Source organism: Triticum aestivum, chromosome 5D, assembly GCF_018294505.1.
Source record: "Triticum aestivum cultivar Chinese Spring chromosome 5D, IWGSC CS RefSeq v2.1, whole genome shotgun sequence".
Lineage (NCBI taxonomy): Eukaryota > Viridiplantae > Streptophyta > Magnoliopsida > Poales > Poaceae > Triticum > Triticum aestivum.
The window spans coordinates 293,586,537-293,605,587 of NC_057808.1; the positions used below are offsets into that span (position 1 = coordinate 293,586,537).

At 42.8% G+C, this 19,051-nt stretch overlaps 1 protein-coding gene across 1 annotated transcript; it reads left to right on the forward strand.

Moving 5' to 3' along the window:
- Window positions 1-1,738: 1,738 nt before the first annotated feature.
- LOC123124705 (FBD-associated F-box protein At1g60410-like) lies at window positions 1,739-2,396 on the forward strand. The gene has a single exon (XM_044545279.1). It carries the CDS (start codon window positions 1,742-1,744, stop codon window positions 2,123-2,125), a length of 384 nt encoding a protein of 127 aa, XP_044401214.1. The 5' UTR covers window positions 1,739-1,741; the 3' UTR covers window positions 2,126-2,396.
- The last annotated feature ends 16,655 nt before the right edge of the window (window positions 2,397-19,051 follow it).

A 19,051-nucleotide genomic window follows, 5' to 3' on the forward strand; every position in this document is an offset into this window, starting at 1 on the left:
GGTCTACCAAGAATAATAGGACATGAAGGATTGCAATCTATGTCAAGAACAATAAAATCTACGGGCACATAGTTCCTATTTGCAATAATAAGAACATCATTAATTCTTCCCATAGGTTTCTTAATGGTGGAATCCGCAAGGTGCAAGTTTAAAGAGCAATCATCAAAATCACAGAAACCTAGCAAATCGCACAAAGTTTTTGGAATCGTGGAAACACTAGCACCCAAATCACACAAAGCATAGCATTCATGATCTTTAAGTTTAATTTTAATAGTAGGTTCCCACTCATCATAAAGTTTTCTAGGGATAGAAACTTCCAACTCAAGTTTTTTTTATAAGATTGCATCAAGGCATCAACGATATGTTTAGTAAAAGCTTTATTTTGACTATGAGCATGAGGAGAATTTAGCAGGGATTGCAACAAGGAAATACAATCTATCAAAGAGCAATTATCATAATTAAATTCCTTGAAATCCAAAATAGTGGGTTCATTAATATCTAGAGTTTTGATCTCTTCAATCCACTTTTACCAATTTTTGCATCAAGATCTAACAACTCCGAATTTTTGGAACGCCTTCTAGGTAAAGGTGGCTCATATTCAGTCCCATAATTATCAAGATTCATATTACAAAACAAAGATTTAATAGGGGACACATCAATAACTTTTAGATCTTCATCTTTATTTTCATAGAAACTAGAAGAACACGCTTTTACAAAGCAATCTTTCTTAGCACGCATCCTAGCGGTTCTTTCTTTGCACTCATCAATGGAAATTCTCATGGCTTTGAGAGACTCATTGATATCATGCTTAGGTGGAATAGATGTAAGTTTCAAAGAATCAACATCAAGAGAAATTCTATCAACGTTCCTAGCCAATTCATCAACTTTAAGCAATTTTTCTTCAAGCAAAGCATTGAAATTCTTTTGTGAATTCATAAACTCCTTAGCACTAGTCTCAAATTCAGAGGGCATCTTATTAAAATTTCCATAAGCACTACTGGAATCAGCTAATTTGCCATCTGCCAGCTCTTTGCCGTCTGCTAGCGGATGGCAAAGAAGGTCTTTGCCATCAGCTACCCAAAAGCAGACGGCAAAAAAAATGGCAGACAGCAAAACAGGCCTTTGCCATCAGTCAGTTCTTTGCCGTCAGCTGGCGGACGGCAAAGAGAGAGGTGGCCCCCCACTAACGAGCCGTTTACGAAAAAAAAACGCCCCCACTTTGCCGTCTGCTAGCAGACGGCTTGCCGTCTGCTAGCAGACGGCAAAGAGACAAAACAGCGGACGGCAAACCAGATCCACACCCCCACCGCACGTTATCTCTTCTCTCCCTCTCTCCCCCCCGCCGTTATCTCTTCTCTCCCTCTCTCCCCTCCCCGAGGCCCACCAGATCCGCACCACCGCCGCCCCGCCGCTCCTCGCTCCGCCCCTCTCCTCGCCGGCCGTCTCCGCGGCCTGCCTCCTCTTCGGCCTCGCCGGGTTCCTCGCCGCCGCGGTCTCCCTCTCCCGGGCGCCCGCCGAGGCCCCGCGGGGCCGCTGCCCGGACTCCTCGCACCCGCTCTCCGTCTCCGTCGCCTGGGACCGGCGCCCCAGGGATGCCGCGGGCGGCGCCACCGACCTCCCGGCGGGCCTCGCCACCGGATCGCGCGGCAGGCACAAGGTGGGGGAGCCGCGACCTCGAACAGGAGGCCGCCGCCTGGGGCGCATTGATTCGAGCTAGGGTTTCAGTCAATCGGTCGGGACCATGGAGTCGCCGCCGCCCAAGCGCAACGCCGGCCACGTCGGCGAGGACGGAATCAGCGCCCTCCCCGACCACCTCCTCCTCGACATCCTCGAGCGCCTCCACCTGCGCGAGGCGGTCCGCGCCGGCGCGCTCTCCACGCGGTGGCGGCACCTCCCCAGCCACCTCTCGCTCGTGCACCTCGACGCCGGTCACTTCCGCGGCGCCACATCGCTCCAGGTCATGGACGCGTTCACGGGCGCGGCGCGGGCCTTGCTCACTCGGGTGCCTCCCGCCGAGGGAGTGTGCGAGAGTGGTGCCCTCAAGGTGCTCGTCCTCAGCTTCTACACGTCTTCCCCTCACCTGACCTCATTAGCACTTGCAGTAGGCTCAGGCACCTCAGCTTGAGATTCTGCAGACTGCTTGATCTGCACTCCACGCTCAAGATCGATGTGCCGTGCTCTGAGCTCCAGGAGCTTGAGTTCATCGGCCTTTTGTGCACACGGATCGAGCTCGTCTCTGTCCCCAAGCTTAGACAAGTGGAGTGCAAATGTTGGCTCTTCAATAACCCTCCAGTGCGCTTTGGCTACGTTCCTGAGCTTCGCGGTTTAGTACTCGCTTCTAAAGCCAAGGCATGGCAAGAGCCATTCGCGCTTAGCGAATGCCTGTCAACGAGTGTTGGTGCCAGGAACCTGTCAACACTGACTCTGTGTTTTGGGTACCAAATGGTATACTTAATTTCTGCGCACCACTTAAATATAAATCTTCTGCATCGTCATACCATGTCTTCTCTACCAGTTTCAGTTGTGCATGTATGTTCTTGCTGCAGATTTGGATTCAGCCAGAACCTCCGAAGCAGCTCATTGCTATATTCAGAAACCTGACCTCTGTGCGTCTGGGGCCAACTAGTACCAAGATTTTTTTTAACTTGGTACCACAGAAAGATGTATACCTAAAAAGTGCCCTGGGGCCACATGTTAGTGACACATGAATGGCACTTCACAACTTGAATGTGTCGTGGTTGTGGTTGTGGGATGTGCCGTGGCGCGGTGGTGCTGGATGTGCCCACGTCGCCGGCGGTGCTGGATGTGCCGTGGCGCGGTGGTGCTGGATGTGCCCACGTCGCCGGCGGTGCTGGATGTGCCGTGGCGCGGTGGTGCCCCTGGGTGGCGCCTCCGTGCTGCGGTGCCCCTGGTTGGCGCCTTCGTGCCCGTGCTCTCACTGGTGCCGCCGTTGTGGTGCTCTCTGGCAAGCTCCGGCTTGTTGTGGTGGTGTTGGTTGTGATGCTGGTCACACCATAGTGATGGTGTGGCTGCATCCTACTTCGGCTACAACTCCTTTTGGTGAGCTTCTCCTTGCTCCCCTCCTGATCTCTCTAATGCATAGCTCTAGATCTTGATCTTGTGGGATGTGAGGCTCTATTAGCTGTGGTTAGCTGCTGTAGATGAGCATCAACTTGTATTGGAGCTCTCTGTGATGATTCTTGCTGTGTCAGGGTTTTGGTCAGTGACCATCTATGTGTATTTGTGAAGTATATATACTCCTGTACTGCTCTGTTCTGTTTAGTTGATCCTGGAGTTGTTACTTTGGTCAGTTACTTTACTCATGAACGGATACTCACTTGTTCTTAGTTATTTTACTTCTAATACTGATATGAACAGATACCACTTGGTTTGGCTATTCCTATTTGTCTCTTTCTAATAGCCTATGAACAGATGCTATACTTGGTTTTGGCTGTTACTTTCCTAGTTTTCTACTGATAAGACAGATACTACATCTGATTTGGGCAGTGATGCTGGTCTGAGCCCCCCTCTCTTAGGCTTAATTTACATGTGACTATCCCTGTGCTGTGATGAACTAGCCCTGGCACTTCCAGGCTGTCTGAGCACATAATCCCTCAAGTATACCTTGAGGTCTTCTGTAGCTCTCCTTAATAGTTATCTCTTCTAAGCTGCTGGTGGTTGGATGTGTTGGGACTTGGTCTGGTTGGCTGATTATCTTGATCTCAAGTACTGGCTCCTAGGGCATTGCATTTCACCAAGTGAAATGCTACATTTCTACTCCTAACCCATTCTCTCTTTCTTAGTGTTTTTGTTATGCAGGTTGGAAGAAAAGAAGAAGATCCGGAGAAGATCTTAGTAATAAGATAGTCTTTTAGGAAAATAGATATTTAGTTTTAGATCATTCCTTGTAATATTTGTTGGATATGTGTTCATGGATATGTGTTGGATATATATGTGTTCATGACTATATATTGGTAACATGTGTTGGATATATATGTGTTCATGAGTATTGGTAATATGTGTTGGATATGCTATATTGGTCATATATATATATATATATATTGTGTGTGTGTGTTTGATTTTCTGTGAAAATGAATTGATATAAGAAGAAACAGAATTAATGCCTATTTGGTCTCTTTGCCATCTGCCAACAGATGGCAAAGAGCCTGCAGCCTTTCCCGTCAGCTGGCGGACGGCAAAGGCTGCCGTTAGCCACCTAACGGACACTAACACTACTCATTTTGCCGTCCGCTTCTTTGCCGTCCGCCGCAGATGGCAAAGAGCCTTTGCCGTCCGCCGCCTGGAAGCAGACGGCAAAGTAGGTCTTTGCCGTAGCCTTCTTTGCCGGAGCCTTTTGCCGTCCGCGGCTGACGGCAAAGGTCTTTGCCGTCCGCCTTTCGAGCCTTTGCCGTCCGCCGTGGCAGACGGCAAAGTAGCTGTTTCCTGTAGTGAAGCATTGTTGTAGGAATTACCATAATTATTAGAGGAATTACTAGGATACGGCCTAGGATTAAAGTTTCCTCTATACGCGTTGTTACCAAAATTATTCCTACCAACAAAATTCACATCCATAGATTCATTATTATTCTAAATAAAAGTAGACAAAGGCATATCATTAGGATCAGAAGAAACACTCTTAGTAGCAAATAATTTCATTAGTTCATCCATCTTTCCACTCAAAACATTAATTTCTTCTATGCATGCACTTTTTTTATTAGTAGATCTTTCAGTGTGCCGTTGAGAATAATTAACCATAATATTATCTAGGAGTTTAGTAGCTTCTCCTAAAGTGATTTCCATAAAAGTGCCTCCCGCGGCCGAATCTAAAAGATTTCTAGAAGCAAAATTCAATCCGGCATAAAAAATTTGTATAATCATCCACAAATTCAAACCATGTGTAGGGCAATTACGTATCATTAATTTCATCCTCTCCCAAGTTTGTGCAACATGTTCATGGTCAAGTTGCTTAAAATTCATAATATCGTTTCTAAGAGAGATGATCTTAGCGGGAGGAAAATACTTAGAGATAAAAGCATCTTTGCACTTATTCCAAGAATCAATACTATTTTTAGGCAAAGACGAAACCAAGCTTTAGCACGATCTCTAAGCAAAAAAGGAAATAACTTCAATTTAACAATATCATTGTCCATATCTTTCTTCTTTTGCATATCACACAAATCAACGAAGCTATTTAGATGGGTGGCGGCATCTTCACTAGGAAAGCCGGCGAATTGATCTTTCATGACAAGATTCAACAAAGCAGCATTAATTTCACAAGATTCAGTATCGGTAAGAGGAGCAATCGGAGTGCTAAGAAAATCATTGTTGTTGGTATTGGTAAAGTCACACAATTTAGTATTATCTTGAGCCATCATTACAAGCAAGAAATCCAACACACGAGCAAACAAAAAGCAAGCCAAAAAGAGGTAAACGGAAAAGACAGGGCGAATAAAACGGCAAGGGTGAAGTGGGGGAGAGGAAAACGAGAGGCAAATGGCAAATAATATCATGCGGGAGATAAGAGTTGTGATGGGTACTTGGTATTTGACTTTTGCGTAGACTCCCCGGCAACGGTGCAGAAATCCTTCTTGCTACCTCTTGAGCACTGCGTTGGTTTTCCCTTGAAGAGGAAAGGGTGATGTAGTAAAGTACCGTAAGTATTTCCCTCAGTTTTTGAGAACCAAGGTATCAATCCAGTAGGAGGCCACGCTCAAGTCCCTCACACCTACACAAACAAATAAAAACCTCGCAACCAACGCAATAAAGGGGTTGTCAATCCCTTCACGGTCACTTACGAACGTGAGATATGATAGATATGATAAGATAATATTTTTGGTATTTTTATGATAAAGATTAAAAGTAAAGATTGCAAAATAAACGGCGCCAGAAATAGCTTGTTGTCGGGAGATTAATATGATGGAAAATAGACCCCGGGGCCATAGGTTTCACTAGTGGCTTCTCTCAAGAGCATAAGTATTACGGTGGGTGAACAAATTACTGTTGAGCAATTGATAGAATTGAGCATAGTTATGAGAATATCTAGGTATGATCATGTATATAGGCATCACGTCCGCGATAAGTAGACCGACTCCTGCCTGCATCTACTACTATTACTCCACACATCGACCGCTATCCAGCATGCATCTAGAGTATTAAGTTCAAAAGAACAGAGTAACGCTTTAAGTAAGATGACATGATGTAGAGGGATAAACTCATGCAATATGATATAAACCCCATCTAGTTATCCTCGATGGCAACAATACAATACGTGCCTTGCTGCCCCTACTGTCACTGGGAAAGGACACCGCAAGATTGAACCCAAAGCTAAGCACTTCTCCCATTGCAAGAAAGATCAATCTAGTAGGCCAAACCAAACTGGTAATTCGAAGAGACTTGCAAAGATAACCAATCATACATAAAAGAATTCAGAGAAGATTCAAATATTGTTCATAGATAAACTTGATCATAAACCCACAATTCATCGGTCTCAACAAACACACCGCAAAAGATGATTACATCGAATAGATCTCCACGAGAATCGTGGAGAACTTTGTATTGAGATCCAAAGAGAGAGAAGAATCCATCTAGCTAATAACTATGGACCCGAAGGTCTGAGGTAGACTACTCACACATCATCGGAGAGGCTATGGTGTTGATGTAGAAGCCCTCCGTGATCAATGCCCCCTCCGACAGGACACCGGAAAAGGCCCCAAGATGGGATCTCATGGGTACAGAAGGTTGCGGCGGTGGAATTAGGTTTTCGTGGATGCCTCTGTTGGTTTGGGGGTACGTAGGTATATATAGGAGGAAGAAGTACGTCGGTGGAGCAACATGGGCCCCACGAGGGTGGAGGGCGCGCCCAGGGGGGTAGGCGCGCCCCCCTACCTCGTGCCTTCCTAGTTGCTTTCTTGACGTAGGGTCCAAGTCCTCTGGATCACGTTTGTTCCGAAAATCACGTTCCCGAAGGTTTCATTCCGTTTGGACTCCGTTTGATATTCTTTTTCTGCGAAACTCTAAAATAGGAAAAAAACAACAATTTGGGTTGGGCCTCTGGTTAATAGGTTAGTCCCAAAAATAATATAAAAGTGTATAACAAAGCCCATTAATCATCCAAAACAGAATATAATATAGCATGAAGCAATCAAAAATTATAGATACGTTGGAGACGTATCAGACAGTACGTCCAAGAGAGCTATGGAGCGCGCCCGGAGCGGAGCCGCCAATGTCCTTCGCCTCCTCCTGTGACAGTACGTCCAAGAGAGCTTTGGACTGCCAGGCGGCCATGGTTGGAGTGGTGCCGACAGAAGGAAGGGACTGGAGGAGAATCAGTGTGGGTCTTTGGCTATGGCTCAAGTTAATATAGCGGGCGAATGGCAATGAGCCGCGGCAGACGGATTGACGGCTGGCGCCGGAGTAGGTTCGTCGGCAGCCACGTGTCATTAATGTGGGCGGCGGACGGAAGGATGGCCGTGGTGTTGTTAACGCGTGATGACCCACAAGTATAGGGGATCAATTGTAGCTCTTTTTTATAAGTAAGAGTGTCGAACCCAATGAGGGGCAGAAGGAAATGACAAGTAGTTTTCAGTAAGGTAATGTCTGCAAGTGCTGAAACTGTAAGTAGCGACTAGTTTGATAGCAAGATAATTTGTAATGAGCAAGTAATGATAGTAGCAATAAGTATGCAGCAAGGTAGCCCAATCCTTTTGAGGCAAAGGACAGGCCAAAACGGTCTCTTATGATAAGCAAAGCGTTCTTGAGGGTACACGGGAATTTCATCTAGTCACTTTCATCATGTTGGTTTGATTTGTGTTCGCTACTTTGATAATTTGATATGTGGGTGGACCGGTGCTTAGGTGATGTTCTTACTTGAACAAACATCCTACTTATGATTAACCCTCCCACAAGCATCCGCAAACTACGAAAAAGTATTAAGGATAAATCCTAACCATAGCATTAAACTCTAGCTAGGATCCAATCGGCCCCTTACGGAATAGTGCATAAACTGGGTTTTAAGTTTCTGTCACTCTCGCAACCCACCATCTATTTACTACTCCACAATGCATTCCATTAGGCCCAAATATGGTGAAGTGTCATGTAGTCGATGTTCACATGACACCACTAAGGGAATCACAACATACATACTATCAAAATATCGAACACATATCAAGTTCACATGATTACTTGCAACATGATTTCTCCTGTGACCTCAAGAACAAAAGTAACTACTCACAAATGATAAACATATTCATGATTAGAGGAGTATTAAATAGCACCATGGATCTGAACATATAATCTTCCACCAAATAAACCATATAGTAATCAACTACAAGATGTAATCAACACTACTAGTCACCCCCTAGGAACACTCTATAGTTCCGGTAACAAGATTTAATACAAGAGATGAACTAGGGTTTGAGATGAGATGGTGCTGCTAAAGATGTTGATGGAGATTGCCCTCCCCAAGATGGGAGAGTTGTTGGTGATGATGATGACGATGATTCCCCCTCCGGGAGGGAAGTTCCCCCGGCAGAATCGCTCCGCCGGAGGGCAAAAGTGCTCCTGCCCAAGTTCCGCCTCGAGACGGCGGCGCACCGTACCGAAAGTCTTCTTATTTTTTCTTGGTCAAAATGTCTTATATACCAGAAGATGGGCACCGGAGGTGGGTCGAGGAGGCCACAACCCACCAGGTGGCCCCCCTCTGGTGTTTATTGGCTCCAGTATTTCTTAAATAATCCATAAAAAATCCTCCTGGAGTTTCAGCTCATTTGGAGTTGTGCAGAATAGGTGGCCTGACGTAGCTTTTTCCTGTCCAAATTTCCAGCTGTCAGAATTCTCCCTCTTGGTGTGTACCTTGCAAATTATGTGAGAAAAGGCATTAGAATTACTCCAAAAAGCATTATTATGGATAAGAACATTGTAAATAACAGTAAGTAAACATGATGCAAAATGGACGTATCAACTCCCCCAAGCTTAGACCTCGCTTGTCCTCGAGCGAAAACCGAAATCGGAAAACATGTCCACATGCTTTGAGAGAGAGGTGTCGATAAAAACAAAATACGGACATAGAAGCATCATGTTGATTATTATAACATCAACAAATTTAAACGTAAAACTTCTATCGTAGAAATTTTATCATACACTTCCCATGAATAAGTAATAGTTCATCACACAATCAAAGTATAAAGCAAAAACTCTATTAGAAACCAACAAACAATGTTCTCAGTCATCTTTGCAACTAAAATTCATCATCTTTTCAGGAAGGGTCACGTGTCGGAACCTTTAGGCAAGTCCACATACTCAACCATCATATAGTCTTCTATGATTGCTAACACTCACCGAGTACACATGAGCAAAATGTTTCAACCGGACACATAGAAAGATAGGGGCTTATAGTTTCGCCTCCCAACATACTCACCTCAAGGGTGATGTCAACAATAATAACTCATGCTATCTATATTCAACTGGACATATGTGCCTAGATCTTTCCTCACCACATGATGCTTGCCAAAAGAGAAAAATGAAAGGAATAGAAGGAAAACTTTGACTCTTTGGATAAAAGTAAATACATGAAAGTAAAAGATAGGCCCTTCGCAGAGGGAAGCAAAGGTTGCCATGTGCTTATTTGTTTGCATCCTCAACCCCTTAGTGCAAAAGAACGTCACATTACATTGCCTCTTAAGATGACAACCTTCATTATGCAGTATGTCGCTTTTATTCTTTGTAATCCAAGTTAGTGCAACGCCCAATTTTCTCTTACAATAAAAGATCTCACATATTTAGAAGCAATTTTTATTGCCTTTTTGCACCGATGACAACTTACTTGAGGGATCTTGCTCAATCCCTATGTAGGTATGGTGGACACTTGAAAAAGATTTGGGTTTAAGGGTTTTTGGATGCACAAGTAGTATCTCTACTTAGTGCGGAATTTTTGGCTAGCAAAGATAGGGGGCAAGCACCACATGTTGAAGGATCTATGACTTCTATGTGAATATAAACAAACATAAACCATCAAGTTGTCTTCCTTGTCCAACGTCAACAATTTTGGCATATAATATTTTGATGAGGGCTCACAATCACAAAGGATTTCTAGGATAGTATATTTATATGTGAATCTTCTCTTCCCTTATTAATTCTTTCAAGAGTTGCATCACTGACCAATGCTATGTTTGTCAATCTCTAATAAAATTTTCTTACTTATACTTTTCCTTATGTGGTGCTATCACCTACCATAGGATTAGTATATGATCTTATTGATTTATTTCCTTTTATTTTATTTGCTTTCTTTCTCTTTTTCTTTTCTTTATTTGCAACATGAAAGTAAAGAAAGTAAAAACTCGAACTAACTTTATTATATAACTTGCACACGATAGCAATGATAGATCACTAAGCAAACTCTCAAAGAAGAAAAGATTGAGGTAAACTTTATTCATCTAAACAAAAGATTGAACTAAGATAAGTGAAAGCAAAAGGATAGTGGGATGGTACGATACCGGGGCACCTCCCCCAAGCTTGGCGGAAGCCAAGGGGAGTGCCCATACCCGATACTCAGTTCTCCTTTGGTGGTGAAGAAGGTGATGGTAGTGATGAAGCGATCCTGTCCTTAGGGGTCAAGAGATCCTGCAGCCGATGGCTTGATGGCGTCCGTAGGCTCCTCCCTCTTCGTCTCGATCTTCATCAGCCAAGCATCTTCTTCCATGTTGTTGGAGGAGCAGGAAGACATGATGCCTGGCTTGATAAATCTGACTAGAAACAACAAGAAATAGAACAAATGATTTCTTTGCAATACGGTGGTTAACAGGTTCGGGAAGTATATATAGAATTTTTATCTTGCATGACAAGTATACGGAAGAAAAACGGAGTCCGGAAGGTGCCCCAGATGGGTACAACCCACCTGGGCGCGCCAGGCATGCCTGGTGTGCCCTGGTGTCTTTTGCCCACCAGGGGACGCTTCCTGGGAGTTTCTTTATTCCCAAAATTCTAAATTATTCCAAAACTGACAAAAAATATTTTTGCAGATTTTTCGGAGTCTGTTTACTTACCGTACCACGTACCTCCTTATTTTGACGATTCTGGAGTGTTCCGAAAGGATTCTTTTATATGCTCTTCCGGTGTCAAAGTTTGGATAATATTGCTTTCAACATTAATAGGCATACCTGAGATATAATGCTTTATTCGTTGCCCGTTGACAACCTTCGAGTTAGTGCCTTCGAATTATTTATTTTGATGGCTCCAGGCCGGTAAACCTCCTTGATGACATAGGGGCCTTCCCATTTGGAGAGGAGTTTCCCTGCAAAGAATCAAAACGAGAGTTGTACAAAAGAACATATTCTCCGACTTTAAACTCACGTTTTTGAATTCTTTTGTCATGCCATCTTTTAACTTTTTCTTTGAATAACTTTGCATTGTCATAAGCTTAGGTTCTCCATTCGTCTAATGAGCTTATATCAAATAACCTCTTTTCAGCAGCAAGTTTGAAATCATAGTTGAGTTCTTTAACTGCCCAATAAGCTTTATGTTCTAACTCCAGAGGTAAATGACAAGCTTTTCCATAAAACATTTTATAAGGAGACATACCCATAGGATTTTTATATGTTGTTCTATAAGCCCAAAGTGCATCATCTAATTTCTTAGACCAATTCTTCCTGGACCTATTAACAACATTTTGCAAAATTAATTTTATTTCTCTATTGCTAAGCTCAACTTGACCACTAGACTGAGGATGATAAGGTGATGCAATTCTATGGTTAACATCATACTTAGCAAGCATCTTACGAAAAGCACCATGAATAAAGTGTGAACCACCATCAGTCATTAAATATCTAGGGACTCCAAACCTTGGGAAAATAACTTCCTTAAGCATTTTAATAGAGGTGTTGTGATCAGCACTACTAGTGTGAATAGCTTCTACCCATTTAGTAACATAATCAACAGCAACCAAAATATGTGTATACCCATTAGAGGAAGGAAAAGGTCCCATGTAATCAAATCCCCAACATCAAATGGTTCAACAGCAAGTGAATAATTCATAGGCATTTCTTGACGCTTACCGGTATTACCTATTATTTGGCTTTCATCACAACATGAGACATACTTACGAGCATCCTTGAAGAGAGTAGGCCAATAAAATCTAGATTGCAATAGCTTATGAGCAGTTCTATCTCCAGCATGATGCCCTCCATATGGTTTGGAGTAACATTTCCGTAGGATTTGTCCCTGTTCATGCTCAGGTACACAACGTCTAATAATACCATCTACTCCTTTATAAAGATGTGGGTCATCCCAAAAGTAATATCTTAAATCATAGAAGAACCTTTTCTTTTGTTGGTAAGTAAAGCTAGGTGGCAAATATTTAGCAACAATGTAATTAGCATAGACAGCATACCTAGGAGTACTATTAGCTTGCAGCTAACTGCTCACCAGGAAAACTATCATCAATAGGAAGTGGGTGATCAAGCACATTTTCAAGCTTAGACAAGTTATCAGCTACGGGGTTCTCAGCTCCTTTTCTATCAATAATATGCAAATCAAATTCTTGTAACAAAAGAACCCAACGAATAAGTCTAGGTTTAGCATCTTTCTTTTCCATAAGATATTTAATACCAGCATGGTCTGTGTGAACAGTTACTTTAGAATCAACAATATAAGGTCTAAACTTATCACAAGCAAACACCACTACTAAGAATTCTTTTTCGGTAGTAGCATAATTTCTTTGAGCACTGTCTGGAGTTTTACTAGCATAATGAATAACATTCAATTTCTTATCAACTCTTTGTCCTAGAACAACACCCACAACATAATCACTTGCATCACACATAATTTCAAAACGCAAGTTCCAACCAGGTGGTTGAACAATAGGTGCAGAGATTAAAGCTTTCTTGAGTGTTTCAAAGGCTTCTAAACAATCATCATCAAAAACAAAAGGAATATCCTTTTGTAAAAGAATAGTGAGAAGCCTAGAAATTTTAGAGAAGTCTTTAATAAACCTCATATAGAAACCACATGACCTAGGAAACTATGAATATCTTTTATGTCCTTCGGACATGGCATTTTCTCAATTGCATCAACCTTAGCTTGGTCCACTTCAATACCTCTTTCAGAAATTTTATGACCCAAGAAAATGCCTTCATTAACCATAAAGTGGCACTTCTCCCAATTCAAGACAAGATTTGTTTGTTCACATCTCTGCAAAACTCGATCAAGATTGCTTAAACAATCATCAAAAGACTTCCCATAAACAGAAAAGTCGTCGATGAAAACCTCAACAATCTTTTCACAAAAATCAGAAAATATAGCAATCATGCATCTTTGAAAGGTAACAGGTGCACTACATAAACCAAAAGGCATACGTCTATATGCATAAGTTCCAAAAGGACAAGTAAAAGTGGTCTTTTCTTGATCAGGTTGAGAAACGGGTATTTGTGAAAAGCCAGAATATCCATCAAAGAAGCAAAAGTGTATGTGCTTAGATAATATTTCAAGCATTTGATCAATAAAATGCAAAGGGTAATGATCTTTTCTAGTTGCTTTATTTAATTTTCTAAAATCAGTTACCATTCTATAGCCTGTAACAATTCTTTGTGGAATAAGTTCATTCTTATCATTAGGAACAACAATAATACCTCCTTTCTTAGGGACACAATGAACAGGACTTACCCATCTACTATCAGCTATAGGATAGGTTATACTTGCTTCCAGAAGTTTTAGTTTCCATTCTTACCACCTCTTTCATCTTCGGATTTAACCGACGTTGATGATCAACAACTGGTTTAGCATCAGGTTCCATATTAATTTTGTGCTGACATAGAGTGGGACTAATGCCCTTTAAATCATCAAGAGTATATCCAATAGCAGCCCGGTGCTTCCTTCGAACTTTCAATAATCTTTCTTCTTCATGTTCTGAAAGGTTAGCATTGATAATAACAGGATATATCTTCTTTTCATTAAGATAAGCATATTTCAAAGTGTCTGGCAATTGTTTTAATTCAAACACAGGATCACCTTTAGGTGGAGGAGGACCTCCTAGAGTTTCAATAGGCAAATTGTGTTTAAGTAGAGGACGTTGTTCAAAGAAAATCTTATCTATTTCATTTCTTTCATGCATATGTAAATCATTTTCATGTTCTAGCAAGTATTGTTCTAAAGGATCAGTAGGTGGCATAGCAATAGAAGCAAGACGAATTAATTCATCCTTACTAGGCAATTCTTTTTCATGATGATTTCTACTAAACCTGGAAAAATTAAACTCATGAGACTCATCATCAAAGCTAGCACCCACAGTTTGTTTCTGGCAATCTATCTTAGCATTAACTGTATTCAAGAAAGGTCTACCAAAGATAATGGGACAAAAGTCATCTTGTGGGGAACCAAGAACAAGAAAATCAGTAGGGTATTTTACTTTCCCACACAAGACTTCAACATCCCTAATAATCCCATAAGGTGATATGGTGTCTCTATTTGAAAGTTTAATAGTAACATCTATGTCTTCTAACTCTGTAGGTGCTATGTCTTTCTTAATTTCTTGATAGAAAGTGTAAGGAATAGCACTCACACTAGCACCCATGTCACATAAACCATGATAACAGCGATCTCCTATTTTTATTGAAATGACAAGCATGCCAACAAATGGTCTATTTTTATCCCTTTTTTTGGGTTTGGCAATTCTGGCAGCTTCTGCACAGAAGTAGATAGCATGCCCATCCACATCTTCTTCTAAGAGATCTTTAACCATAGCAATATTAGGTTCAATTCTAATTTGTTCATCAGGTTTAGGTGTTCTAACATAGCTTTTGTTAACCAAAGTAGAAACTTTAGCATGTTCCTTTATCCTAACAGGAAAAGGTGGTTTCTCAATATAAGCAGTAGGAACAACTGGATCAACATTATAGAGTATAATTTCTTCTTTCACTGGTACTGGTTCCTTAATTTCTTCTTTAATAGGTGGGTGATATTTAAACCACTTCTCTTTAGGGAGTTCAACATGAGTAGCAAATGATTCACAAAAGGAGGCTACTATCACAGAGTCAAGTCCATATTTAGTGCTAAACTTTTGGAAAGCATCGGTATCCATAAAAGATTTAACACAATCATACTTAAGCTTTATACCTGAATCTTTACCTTCGTCGAGTTCCCAATCTTCAGAGTTGCGTTTAATTATTTCCAAAAGCTCCCACCGGATTTCAATAGTTTTCTTCATGAAAGAACCAACACAAGAAGTATCCAGCATGGTTTGATCATTACGAGAAAGCCGAGCATAAAAATTCTGAATAATAATTTCTCTTGAGAGCTCATGATTGGGGCATGAATATAACATTGACTTAAGCCTCCCCCAAGCTAGAGCGATACTTTCTCCTTCACGAGGCCAAAAATTATATATATATAATTCCGATCACGATGAACTAGATGCATCGGATAAATTTTTTGGTGGAGCTCCAATTTTAACCGATTCCAATTCCATGATCTAATATCATCACATAGCCTATACCATGTCAATGCTTTTCCCTTCAAAGATAAAGGGAAAACCTTTTTCATCACCTCATCTCCGGGTAAACCTGCAAGCTTGAACAATTCACAAATTTGTTCCACATATATCAAGTGCATATCAGGATGTTCGGTTCCATCTCCTGCATAAGGATTAGCTAGCAGTTGTTCTATCATGCGCGAAGGAATTTCGTATTCAATATTTTCAGTAGGTGCAGTAGGTTGAGGGGAAATTAATTGTGGTTCCGGACAAGGTGAAGATACCCCGAACAAACCCCTCAAAGGATTGTTTTCCATAGTAGCAAGTGACAATAAATTTTTAGCACACTATATAAATGTTTCCTTACCGAATTCCACTTACCAAAGGCGCTTCACTCCTCGGCAACGGCACCAGAAATTGTAGCTCTTTTTGATAAGTAAGAGTGTCGAACCCAACGAGGAGCAGAAGGAAATGACAAGTAGTTTTCAGTAAGGTAATGTCTGCAAGTGCTGAAACTGTAAGTAGCGAGTAGTTTGATAGCAAGATAATTTGTAACGAGCAAGTAACGATAGTAGCAATAAGTATGCAGCAAGGTAGCCCAATCCTTTTGAGGCAAAGGACAGGCCAAAACGGTCTCTTATGATAAGCAAAGCGTTGTTGAGGGTACACGGGAATTTCATCTAGTCACTTTCATCATGTTGGTTCGATTTGTGTTCGCTACTTTGATAATTTGATATGTGGGTGGACCGGTGCTTAGGTGATGTTCTTACTTGAACAAACCTCCTACTTATGATTAACCCTCCCGCAAGCATCCGCAACTACGAGAAAAGTATTAAGGATAAATCCTAACCATAAATCGGTCCCTTACGGAATAGTGCATAAACTGGGGTTTAAGTTTCTGTCACTCTCGCAACACACCATCTATTTACTACTCCACAATGCATTCCCTTAGGCCCAAATATGGTGAAGTGTCATGTAGTCGACATTCACATGACACCACTAAGGGAATCACAACATACATACTATCAAAATATCGAACACATATCAAGTTCACATGATTACTTGCAACATGATTTCTCCCGTGACCTCAAGAACAAAAGTAACTACTCACAAATGATAAACATATTCATGATCAGAGGAGTATTAAATAGCATCATGGATCTGAACATATAATCTTCCACCAAATAAACCATATAGTAATCAACTACAAGATGTAATCAACACTACTAGTCACCCCCTAGCAACAATCTATAGTTCGGGTAACAAGATTTAATACAAGAGATGAACTGGGTTTGAGATGAGATGGTGCTGGTGAAGTTGTTGATGGAGATTGCCCTCCCTAAGATGGGAGAGTTGTTGGTGATGATGATGACGATGATTTCCCCCTCCGGGAAGGAAGTTCCCCCGGCAGAATCGCTCCACCGGAGGGCAAAAGTGCTCCTGCCCAAGTTCTGCCTCGAGACGGCGGCGCTCCGTCCCGAAAGTCTTCTCCTTATTTTTTATAGGTCAAAATGACTTATGTACCAGAAGATGGGCACCAGAGGTGGGCCGAGGAGGCCACAACCCACCAGGGCGCGCCAAGGGGGCCTGGCGCGCCCAGGTGGGTTGTGCCCACCTGGTGGGCCCCCTCTGGTGTTTATTGGCTCCAGTATTTCTTAAATAATCCATAAAAAATCCTCGTGGAGTTTCCTCTCATTTGGAGTTGTGCAGAATAGGTGGCCTGACGTAGCTTTTTCAGGTCCAGATTTCCAGTTGCCAGAATTCTCCCTCTTGGTGTGTACCTTGCAAATTATGAGAGAAAAGGCATTAGAATTACCCCAAAAAGCATTATTATGGATAAGAACATTGTAAATAATAGTAAGAAAACATGATGCAAAATGGACATATCAACGCGGAGCAGTCGCTTGCACCAGGATGCCGCACGGGTGGCACTTTCTCGGTCGTCGCGCTGCTGCAATGCCGTCGCCAGTGAGAGGTCGCGTCAGGCATGAATGTGGACGCTGCTTCAGTGACTTAACTACATGTGCAGTTGGGTCACTGACATGTGGGCGCAACAGGCATCTGGCCCGCATGTCAGTGACACACCAACTGCACCTGCAGTTAAGTCCCGTGAATGCGGCATTGACGTTCGGGAGAGACGGTGACCGTTTCGGGCGGGAAGCGCGCGCTAGCGATGGAAGGGGTTTCAGTAGGCCAGGGAGGTCAGACGCTGGCGTGGTGGTAAAACGTGAACTCATGGGTGACGAGCCTTTGAAGCATATGCGGCACGTATTGACAACCAGGCGTCCATGCAACCGCTCTTGTCGCCAGCTAGCCTTCGACGACCACCATTAGACACCACACAACCATACATAACTTACGAATAATGGACAAATAGATCAAACACACACTCCTGTGTAGTGGCACTATGATCGGTCGCTCACGATACATATATAGGTACCATAGTACCCTCTCTAGCTAGGCTGTTTTATAGATTGTCGTTGTGATGGATGATATACATGAGCAAGGCGCCGAGTCACGTCATCACGTCATGTGCATAGCCATGGCTAATGTCGAGCAGCTCGGCACCAAAGCACGAGTATGACCGTTGGTGTTGAGCCAGGTGAATACATGCTTGATGTTCGCAGAGGCCGCCAGCAAACATCTAAACAGTAATGTCAGGCATCGCCGGGGCGCGAAGGTGACGGGCTCGCCATTTGCGTTGTGCCATGAGCAGGACTTTGATTGATAGGGCGACGTGCACGCATTAGCATGGTTTGACAGCGTGAGCGTGAGTGTCTGCACGCGTACATGATACTTGCCTCTATGGACGGTGTGCGCTAATGTGTGCATCACGTATAACATAAAAAAATTGGTTTGTGCATTTAACGCAAAGTATTTCATTTTCATTTGGCTGATGAGTGTTCGTTGCAGCGACGAGTCTGTGGTTTGATTCCTCACATATGCATAATTTTTGTTTTTATCTCTTTCTCCACTGACAGGTAGGCCCGCATAGATAGTTAGATAAAAAACACGAGCTGATGAGGCGCATGGGGACGGTTTGACTGGTCAACCACACAAATACGGGGCTATACGCTGAGCCAGTGACCGTATAATCACCGTATCTCGTATACAATGATGAAAGTGAGCTATATCAAGACAAGTTCGATGACTGCCAATGCATTTTACTTAATAATAAATGACCAGGATTGAAGGGGAATCCAAATTTCCTTCGTCTTCTGTCCTTGAGCTCTTGACAAACCAATGCACTATACGGTTGTCCGGCCACTCCACCCTAGAGCTCTCACCAAGCGTCGTTCATGCCACCGCGCCGCATACTAACCAGTAAGGAAGCGATGGCATCCCGACGCGCCGAGTTCCTCGCCGCCCACGACCGCACACAAAATGGTAAGGAAGCGATGGCATCCCACCGCGCCGAGTTCCTCGTCGCCCACGACCGCACAGAAAATGGTAGGGAAGCGGTGGCATCCTGCCGTGCCGAGTTCATCGCCACTTGCGACCTCACACCTATGTGGGCGAAATTTGAAGCTGCCAAGGCCGAATGGGCGGTAGAGCAAGAGGCAGCCAAAGCCGCACAGAGGGAGTGGAAAAGTC